The sequence below is a fragment of the Terrapene carolina genome, unplaced genomic scaffold (genome assembly GCF_002925995.2).
Source record: "Terrapene carolina triunguis isolate 2854851 unplaced genomic scaffold, T_m_triunguis-2.0 Scaffold238, whole genome shotgun sequence".
NCBI lineage: Eukaryota > Metazoa > Chordata > Testudines > Emydidae > Terrapene > Terrapene triunguis.
In genome coordinates, this window is record NW_020664589.1 from 17050712 (window position 1) to 17061647 (window position 10936).

The following is a 10936-nucleotide window of genomic DNA, read 5'->3' on the forward strand; positions in this document are numbered from 1 at the left end:
AACTACATTAAAAAACTAAAGTGCTTTATTGACTGGCTTCACCAGAATATTTCTGGAATGTTAAGAAAGTAGTTGAAGTGAAAGGGAAATCACAGATTGCTAAATCCCAGTTAAATTGTTAACTAGAGTCATTAGAGATGCTATTAGTCTTTAATATAGAAACTGAACAGAATAAGAATGCAACAGAACCCATTGGTGCTGGCTGGACGTGTTATGCAGACAACAGCCACAGTGGTGATTTTTTTTTTTTTTAATCACTTAAACCAACAATCTGCCCATTTTTTGGGTGTTTCAAGACAAGTCTTGGATTCAGAAATGTTTTTACTTGCACTCAAGAATTAAATGTCTACTATATTAAAATAAAATCTCAAGTTTTCTTTGGTAGGTACCAGGTTATCTACTGCCAACTGTGTATCACTTTCCACCTGTCGAATCTGTGCTGACACAATTACAGATATTTAACACTACAATTTTACTACAGAGGCTTTTACCAAAATTTTGATATGTAATTAGGTATTTTAAGCACAAACAGTTTGATTCTCTGATAAGTAACTGTAAAAGTGGATTTGTGGACTTCTGTTTCTCATTGACTTCTACATCAAATCCACTTGGTTTACAAATATCCCTCCACCTTCCAGCCATCTACAAGTCAAGATTGGTGTTATATCCAGAAATAGCCTAAGATATTACAGTCAGAACTTGGTTTAACAATTTTGTTGATTTGCAAGCAAGAACTGGACCAAGCTCAAGTCTCCTGCAGCTGTATTGACTCTGCAACTACTAACAGGAATGACAAGCAGTAACTTATTTTAGAGAGTAAATGACTTATATATACATACAAGGAACAGATGTAATGAATCATGTCATTTCTACACAGTCACTTTTCAGAAGAGAACCACTCTCTTAAGGATTGCTTCCAAAAAACACTATTGTTAAAACTAAGGTCAGTTCTATACTTGATAGCCAAAGGGTTAAGTAGTTCTTAGTGAGTAGGAAAAAAAAGACATGCTCACATCAACAAAGTAGGATTTTTATTTGCAATATTTAACCTAGAGGTGGGTTTTATTTAAGATATGACTTTATTAAAAATACAAGGTATCTGAAAAATCAGAACAATTATTATAATGTACAAATTCAATAGCTGTAGCAGTTTTTTGTATTTTTATTGGAATCCTAAAAAAAGGTGGGGGGAAAGGAAGAGACAGCCCTTTAGACCACTTTTATATTCACTTAAAACAAGATCTAACAAGGACAATTCAATTTTACATCTCAGACATGTGTACACAACACAACGCATTTACAGTCCCATCGTGCACACTAGGTAATAACTTTGCTGCTGAAATTTCTTAAAACTTACCAAACAAAAAGTTGAATGATATAATGGGGCCAAAATAGTTCCAATGTATTATGATTTTTTTTTGTAAAGGGAAAATGTTTAACCTAAAAACAGACATATGCAAGAACTACATGCAGCAGGATAAATAAATGTCAAAGACATTTCACAAACATTCTCAAATGAGGGAAGGCATGGGGGGGAGGAGGAAAATCGAGACACTGCTACAGACACCATAATACACAATACATTTAGATAATTTAAAAATAAAAAAAAGGCAAGAGGCAGCATTTCAGCAGCAAAGTGCTCAATAAAAAGTATAGAGGGATAGTACAAGGAAATGGGGAAACAGCAGGATGGGAAAAGAGCTCAAAGGAAATACGGTGTAGTTGTTCTAGGAGGAATTACGCGTTCTGAGTCTGGAACTGCACGGAATAACTTTGGTTCTCTTGTATTTACATCTTTAAAGACCATGATTGATGCAATATTTCCACAACGGTAACAATAATTTGGAGCAGACCATACTGTTACCAACTTCTCATCAAACATGAATTTATAGCCTTCGTGCACTAGCTGATGTGCTCTGCAGATGAGTTTTAAGTTGTTGATATGAACAAACTGCAATTTAAAAAATATATATAAATATTTACAGTAAATAGTTACATATGCTTAGTACATAACAGCTCTACACTACTTAGAACATTGCTGTGTCTCAAGATTTCAGTATTTTATTCAAGGAGAAGAGGTCTGCTGGGTAAACCTGCAGACAAAAGCCTTCTACAGGAATCACCACTGAGTTTAACTGCAGATGAGATACCATTCATTTCAGACCCCTGGCTTTTGCCTCTAACTCCTGAGACCTACCAAATTGAGATAGTTGTTCTCTTTCACAGCAGAAAATCTAGTCCGTCAGAAGCTTAGAAACTAGTCAACCAGTCAAGAATGTGTTAACACAACCAGTGGTGCCATAAATGGACAGGGAGATTTTTTTTTTTTCCCAAAACAAGTTGAGTGCCATCAACCCAAATAAGTAAAATGGCTACACAAGCACCACCTCTATTTGCATATTTTTAAGGCTCATACAACATGTAATATGTTCAGGCTTTTTGGATTATGACACTACAACAGCTCCAAAGGCCAGGTTATACTACAAATCAGACACTACTAGTTCTGGTATTTCAATAATCTGAAAAAGGTTGACATGTTTTAGTGAATGGGTTTTCCCGAAGTTACTGAAGCTTTTGTTCAATGGAAGACTAAAGCGGGAGCTTTGGTGAGAAAGAGAAATGAAAAATGTTTCCATCCAAGTATTCTCCCAAAGCCAATCACCTCCTGTACTAGGATAACCACCCGCTAGAAAGACTGATCACCATCTCACCACAAGAACAAAATAGGGAGTTCACAAACAAAACAGTGGCAGATGTGCAGGTTGTTGTAGAAGTTGAAATGGCTTGTTACTAAGATTATCTTGAGACCTTTTATTATGGATTAGTATTAAAAGCAACCATCCCAGCTTACTCTACTGGTCTCCCTTGTAAAACGATTGCACTGTGCATAGTCATCAAACCACACAATGTTATTTCTGTTGTGCCATTAGAGCAGGGGTCGGCAACCTTTCAGAAGTGGTGTGTCGAGTCTTCATTTATTCACTCTAATTTAAGGTTTCACGTGCCAGTAATACATTTTAACATTTTTAGAAGGTCTCTTTCTATAAGTCTATAATATATATCTAAACTATTGTTGTATGTCAAGTAAATAAGGTTTTTAAAATGTTTAAGAAACTTCATTTAAAATTAAATGAAAATGCAGAGCCCCCCGGACCAGTGGCCAGGACCCGGGCAGTGTGAGTGCCGCTGAAAATCAGTTCGCATGCCGCAGGTTGCCTACCCCTGCATTAGAGCATCAAATTTAAAGCTAAGCAATGTTTTAGTTCATTTGGTTCCTCAATAATTTTACATTATCTATGATGGTGATTTTACCTCATTTGTGACCTTTGCACCAAACAGCCAGCCTGCTCCTCGGGGACTAATTGCCCAGGTATCAACATCCTCTGGATCAGACCAGACAAGGTCACAAAAGGCTCCTTTGTGAGGAATTTCTTGATTGCGTTCAATGGTTCGAATTTGATCCAGTGTCTTGATGTCAGGAGATAGGCCACCATGTACACAGAGAATCTGCTCATCTATTAACTGAGAGAAAGAATAGAATCATAGAAATGTAGGGCTGGAAGGAACCTTGAGAGGTCATCTAGTCCATCCACCCAGGACTAAGCCTACCTAGACCATCCCTGATAGGTGTTAACTAACATTCTTAAAATCCTCCAGTGACACTGATTCTACAGCTTCCATTGGAAGCCTATTCCAGTGCTTAACTATCCTCAAAATTAGGACGTTTTCTCTAATATCTAACCTAAATCTTCCTTGTTGCAAATTAACCCCCAATACTTCTTGTCCTACCTTCAATGGACATGGAGAACAGTTGTTCACCATCCTCCTTATAACAGCCCTTAACAGAATGAAAGGGGACATAAGCCTTCAAATCATCTTTTCTCAAGAAGAAACAGTCCTGGGGTTTTTTTTTTTTTTAAGCCCTTCCTGATGGGTCAGGTTTTCTAAGCCTTTTATTGTTTTTGCTGCTCTCCTCTGGACTCTCCAGTTTCTCCACATTTTTCTTAAAACGTGATGCCCAGAACTAGTCAGAACTCCAGGTGAGGCCTCACCAGTGCCATGCAGAACAGGACAATACCTCCTGTATCTTACATATGACACTCCTGTTAATATAATTCTGGGGTGCATTAGCCTTTTTCACAACTGTGTCACATTGATAGTGGTCTATAAAATCATGACTGGTGTGGAAAAAATAAATAAGGAAGTGTTATTTATGCCTTCTCATAACACAAGAACTAGAGGGTCACCAAATGAAATTAATAGGTAGCAGGTTTGAAATAAACAAAAGAAAAAAAAATTTCCCCACACAAAACAGTCAACCTGTGGAACTCTTTGCCAGAGGAGGTTGGGAAGGCCAAGACTATAACTAGGTAAGTTCATGGAGGATAGGTCCATCAATGGCTATTAGCCAGGATGGACAAGGATGGTGTCTCTAGCCTATTTGCCAGAAGCTGGGAATGGGCGACAGGGATAACTTGATTATCTGTTCTGTTCATTCCCGTGGGGGCACCTGGTATTGGCCATTGGTCAGAATACAGGATACTGGGCTAGGTGGACCTTTGGTCTGACCCAGTATGGCTGTTCTTATGCTGACTCAATTTGCGATCCACTATAACCCCCAAATCCTTTTCAACAGTATTACTGCCTAGCCAATTATTCCCCATTTTGTAGGTCTGTGTTTCACTTTTTCCTTTGAGTACTTGCACTTGTCTTTATTGAATTTCATCTTGTTGAATTCAGACCAATTCAACAATTTATCAAGATCATTTTGAATTCTAATCCTATCCTCCAGTTGCTTGTACCCTATCCCAGCTTGGTGTCATCTGCAAGTTGTAGAAGCACACGCTTCCCTCTATTATTCAAGTCACTAATGAAAATATTGACTAGTACTGGACCCAGGACAGACTCCCTGCAGGACCACTCTAGATCCTCCTCCCCGCCCCCCGATACCAAACCATTGATAACTACTCTGAGTACAGTCTTTCAACCAGTTGTGTACCCACCTTATAGTAATTTCATCTAGACCATATTTCCCTAGTCTGCTTATGAGAATGTCATGCAGGAGTGTATAAAAATACTTTCTAAAAGTCACGATACATCATGTCTACTTCTCCCCCACCCACTAGTCCAGGATTCATGTGTAAAGCCTGGAATATTTTTACTTTTCATTTCAGTTTGTCTCTAGACACTATGTGACAAAGGCCTCTTAGACATGTGCCTAGTGAAACAATGATGCAAAATAATCTGCTTTATGTTTTTAAAGTGAGTTTAAAACTTACAGCTGCTACTGTGAGCATATCAAAGACTTTGGTACAGTATCTCCAGGCATTTGCATTTCCGTATTTGGTTTGGCACTCATCTGTTAAATAGAGAAACCATTTTATTGTTTGACATTTCCCCCCAATTCTGTTAAGGAAAAAACCCTCAAATATTTATCCTAGAACTTGAAATCTCAATAACTAGATGAGCAAAGAAATATGCTGGGCCACCAGATAGGAACACTGACTGTAATACAATGAGAAAGGATTTTTCTTATGGCCATCTGTCCACTCCATTGGCAGTGGTTTTCTCATTTCTTGCATATTCAAGCAATATTTTGGCACAGGTTTCCTCCCATCTGAATGTGACTAAAGGTGCTGCCTCCATAAAAAGCGTCTTCACGCCCCCCACAACTCAAATCTCAATTTAGTTCACCATGAACAAGTCCTTGGTTCAATTCTTGTGGTATGAAAATAAGTCAGATGCTACTGGGATGATTAAATAAGACAGATGCTTCTGAAGATGCTCTTACCAAAGGAGAGGAAGAGAGCTACAGTTGCTTTGTTTGGTTTAGAAATCAACCTGGTCCAAATTGTGCTATAGGAACTAATACCCCCATCAGGCCACTAAGGAAACTGAACAGACAAATCTTAGGGTTTTTTTTTAAATAAAGAAGTTATTTCCACATTTGAGTTGCTGAAGATTGTACTGTGAGACACAAAGAAAAGCCCTCACAAATAGGCTCTGCTAGCTACTGCCCCTAAAGCAGTCACAGTGGCACAGCATGGCCCTATCTATACAGGCAGAACCAAGCCATGCAATACATTTTTGGGTCAAAGAGGACAGAGCCTCCTCAATGTAGTCGTAAGTAACTAGGTTCTAATAGATCTGGATAAGTCAGACCTAGCAAGCAAGGATTCCTTAGGCATAATGGATTAAGATATCAAGATTTATACCCATTTCTCCTCATTTCCAGAGGGATCCAAAATCAAGTCCATTTTTGATTACATATTTTGTGAGGCAACTATTAGATCCTTGAAAGATTTCCTCAGGTCTTGTCATAACTTAATTGTAGTTCCAAAGCTTTCAGGCAAACCCACTCCCTCAGTTTATATTATGTGTGTTATTGCCTAATACTAATCTTGTGTTCATTCACTAATATTGCCTCATCTACTGCACCAGCAGTGACTTACCAGATAAGCCATCTTTGTTACCAAGTTGGTATAATTAGAATTAAAACCTATTATGTCCTAAGCCATAAAGAGAGAATTCTCTATATTTTGTTTTTCTACAGCACTTTTCAGACAATCCCAAAGCACTTCAAATATTAAACCTCAACTCCCATATTAAGCTCTTATCTGTGAAATTGGGATAAGGAAGTCTGAGGCATAGAGGTGAACACCTATGGTCTTACTGCAAGTCAGTGACAGACCTGGAAATAGAACTCTACCCAGTAGATTAGATCATAGTCCTTTTCAAGACTATAATTACTGTTCCCCATACTATGCTACATTACTTCACTATTTGACAGTGTATACATTCAGATTGGCTTATTTCTTTGATGAATCCTATTTCACGATCCACTTGGCCTCTAGAAAAGCTATACACATTGTATTCAAAATCAAATTTACCAAAGAAAAGACAGAGAATCAGTTCACTGCATTTTTAGATTAGTTAACCACAATTCAGAAATAGTTTATAAAGACTTACCATAAAATCCATATACTTGTGTTATCTGCCTGCTCTCATGATTCCCTCGCAAGAGTGTGATACGATCAGGCCATTTAGCTTTTAGTGCAAGAAGGTAGGTGAAAGTCTCAAGACTATAGTAACCTCTGTCTACAAAGTCACCCTGCAAATTAAAAATATTTTTACATAATAAATGGAAATATGGTTTCAGAAGTGCACACAGTAACATATCTATTTCTAATTCCTCAATTCGTAAAGAGGCCCAACACCACGAGGCATCGTAGCACCATTGCTATTTGAATTCTGAAAACATATTTAAAAAACAAAAAACATTTAAATGGATATTTGAAATTTCACATTTAAAACTGAAGCATTACTTCTGTGATTCTTATGTTCCCATTCATCCAAGAAACATTTCAGGAGGTCCTTTATTAGCCACTCAAATATTCTACTTCCCTTCTACTGCCAATGTAAGCTAGAGCTTTTAGATAGCAGGCTATAAAATGCATTTCCTTTCATGTGAACCAGCATTACCTATTTCAAATTTTAGGTAGACAAAATAAAAGCCACGCACATTAACCAAGTGAAAGAGAGTAAATTTGGGAGCGGAAAATATGTTTACAAGCAAGAGAGTTAAAATGGAAACTAAAACCAAAGAAGTCTGAAATTTGTTTTAAATCCACAGTGTAATTGTAGAAGTGCTTTCCTTACACTTTTTTTGAATGACCAACTAACATCTAATATGTACATACCATAAATATGTAGTTCGTGTCAGGAACCTGACCTCCAGTTCTGAACAGTTCACATAAGTCATAAAACTGCAAAAAAGAGTTTGTCCATATTAAGGGTTCTGTTATCATTGTTAGTTAAGAGTGTGTTAGCACAATTAATTGGAATTTATCTAGGTTTAGAGAGAAGTAATCCTTATTTTCAAGAACAAGATAAAAGTAGGTCTGAAGAAGTTCAGCTGAACAATTATGGCCTCAACGGACAGATTTCCCATTCATCCACTTGGTGTTAAAAAGCCACATTTAAACTGCTGAAACTTCACCAGAGCAGCTTTACAGTGTGCAAGCCCTTTGTAAGCAGAACACCCATCAACTTCAAATGGAGTTCCCTCCTTCTAGGATGAGGCCCCTATTTACATTGAACAGCTCAACAATTGCAGTTTAAGTAAGTGAGGATAATTCAGCAATGCTTCTTAATCTGTGAGGCTGACTTCCCAAAAGCACACTCTGGGAAAGTTAAAAACAGTATGTTTTTCTTCCACTGCACAAAAGCAGCGCATACAAAATATTGCAAATTACTGAACATTCAGCAGATGGTTCTGCTTCCCTGAACTATGCTTCCCCAACCATATATTTATATTCACCATCAAGCTTTACAGAAATGTTTGCAAGTGACAGACTCTGCTTGCTCTCTAGGGGTATAACATGCAAGTATTCATGCCATTTTACCTGTCCATGTATATCTCCACAAACTGTAACTGGTGTAGATACTGGCTGCACATTTGACTCTTCCAGCAGTAGGTCACACACATAATCACATAAGCGCTACAGAGAAAAAGTTTACACTGATCAGCCTGTGGGTTTTGTGCATTGTAATATCAAGTATTAATAGATTTATAAACTAATGAACTAAATTATTTGCTTTAGGATTTATTCAGTTACCAAATTCTCTAGACATCAACGAGAAACCATGCTGACATGACCTGGGATGATAAACGTGTGAGAAAGTTTGGTTACACTTGAATTAATGTTTTAAAGCGCCACTACAGACTCATACAGTTTAACTATAGTCTCAATGAGGCTCAGAGCAACAGTTCACAGAATCAGTGTAATTTACATTATTTAAATGCTACATTAAATTGCAGGTTTTGCTCTAAAAAATTAAACAGATTACCACTGTGGTTATTTCATGTTTATTGTATCAATGATTTCTGTATTAGATATGCTCAGTTTACAAGGAAAAGAGTTAATTTCCAACTGCAAACCCTAAAAACTTATCCTGGGATGAAAGACTCAAACTGGATTCTGTCCCTCTCACTCATCAATAACTAAGGTCTCAGTTACACCTGTGCAACCCCATGTTCTTCACTGCGGGTACATAGATACAGCTCACTGGAACTTAGAAAACAATTCCATTGATGATGTACAAAAAAGAATAGAATCCTACTCACATACTCAGGCACATTGACTCCACTGAGTCATAGAAGCAGAGTACCACATTTATTGTTGCATGACTCTCCATATACAATGGTTAATGGACCACTTCTCTTTTAATGGTCTCACAATGTGTGAGAACTACTTATGTTAAACAAGCTGTTCCAACTTCCAATTTAGCTGAGACACTCTGGGCTTGTACACACTACCACTTCTGTTGGTATAACTTATGTCACTCGGGGTATGAATTAGACTAAGTGGCAGTGTGGTTTTCTTATGCCAGCTCTCCCACTGACATAGAGCGTCTTCACAATGGCACAGCTATGCCCCTGTGGTGATTCTAGCGTAGACTACGCTCGGAGTATCTTTCCACACTGGAAAAGGAGCTCAGTAACACAAAAGCTGGTCTCTTTCACCAAAGTCGGCCCAATAAGAGATATTAGCTTACACTAGCTTCTCTCTCTAAGGTACAATAGCGCGAGGTCTGCAGCATTAGAAGAGGCCAGTCACTTTTCAGACTAGAACCACCCGGAGACAAGGATATTTCTTCCAGCTTGTCCCTAGTCAAAGCAATCTGCAGAAGAGCCTGTGTTGCAGGTCTGGCATTAGGCACAAGGTTGCAGACAACGTCCCAGCCCTGAAGAGCTGACACTAGAAACAGGCCGGGCTACCTTAGCAACAAACCTGTTTCCAGAAGGGACCTCCGGGCAGGGCGCCTGACCGAACAGCCGCTCGCACCCACCTGTCTCCGCTTCTCCCGGGCCAGGCCGCTGCCGGCGCCAGGGCAGCGAGCACAGGCCGGGAACAGCGCTGCTGCCGCGCCCCAGCGCCCGGAGCCCGGTCTGCGCTGGGCAGGGGGCCAAGCCGCCACCCCGGCTCTCTCCCGCTACCGCCCGGGCCCGGCCCCGCGACGCCGCCCCTCACCTTGAGGTCGTTCTCGGGCAGGTACTTGCAGAGCCGCGCAATCTCAACGTACTTATCCAGGTCCAGAGGCGCCATCTTAGCAGAGCAGCTGTGGGGGGCCGGCAACTTCCGGGGGCGGTAAAGCCCCTCTGCCGCGGCCACAAGCCGGAAACGAGGGGAACTTCCGGGGCGCCCCCTCCGCTCGGGGAGGAAGCCGGAACTCAGTCAGTCCGTTCTACCCAGGGACAGGAAACGGAGGCGCCCCCCATAGACCTCCCCCGGGGGGTGCTTCCGCCTCACCTCCCAGCGCGCTCTGCGTCAGCCCTTGGCGCGCTGCGCAAAGCATGCTGGGAGCCATGGCTGCCCGGGCTGCGGTGCATGCTGGGCAGTGTAGTCTCGGTGGGCCCCTCCATATTGGAGGTGGGCGGCGAGGAGAGAGGCTTGACCCCGCCCCCCGGGCGAGGCTCGGGCCCGCGGGGCGGGGCAGGCGGAGGGGAGCGAGGGCCCGGGCCGGGCGCTGTAGCCGGGGCAGCCCGCGAGGCGCGGTCACTTCTCCCAGCTCGCGGGTTCTCCGCCCCCCGGGGGCAGCGGCGGTGAGCGGGGTCGGCTGGGCCGGGGCCTGGCTGCGCTGTCCCGGGGGCCGAACGGGCCGGGGCTGGAGCCGGGCAGTGCCCAGCGGGTCGCCTGGTCCTCCCGCCCGCCCGCCCGCGCGGCCGCTCCTCCGCCTAGGCAGCGCCGGGCACCCGCGTGGGGCCGCGCGGTCAGCGACCTTGTGGAGACGATGGGACGGGACCGGGCCTGCTTGCGGGGGGGAGACTTCGGGGGGGTTCCCCGCAGGCTCGGGGGGGTTCGGGGGGATTTCCCCACAGGCGCTGGAGGGGTTTGGGGGGCCTCGGGGGGGGATTTCCCCACAGGCGCTGGAG

At 41.9% G+C, this 10936-nt stretch overlaps 1 protein-coding gene across 1 annotated transcript; it reads right to left on the reverse strand.

Moving 5' to 3' along the window:
* Positions 1-1014: 1014 nt before the first annotated feature.
* PPP6C (protein phosphatase 6 catalytic subunit) lies at positions 1015-10277 on the reverse strand. The gene is made up of 7 exons (XM_024214524.3): positions 10035-10277; positions 8406-8501; positions 7701-7766; positions 6970-7111; positions 5280-5359; positions 3313-3522; positions 1015-1951 (listed from the first exon to the last, which is right to left on the reverse strand). Exons 1-7 carry the CDS (start codon positions 10107-10109, stop codon positions 1703-1705), a joined length of 918 nt encoding a protein of 305 aa, XP_024070292.1. The 5' UTR covers positions 10110-10277; the 3' UTR covers positions 1015-1702.
* Between the last annotated feature and the right edge of the window lie 659 nt (positions 10278-10936).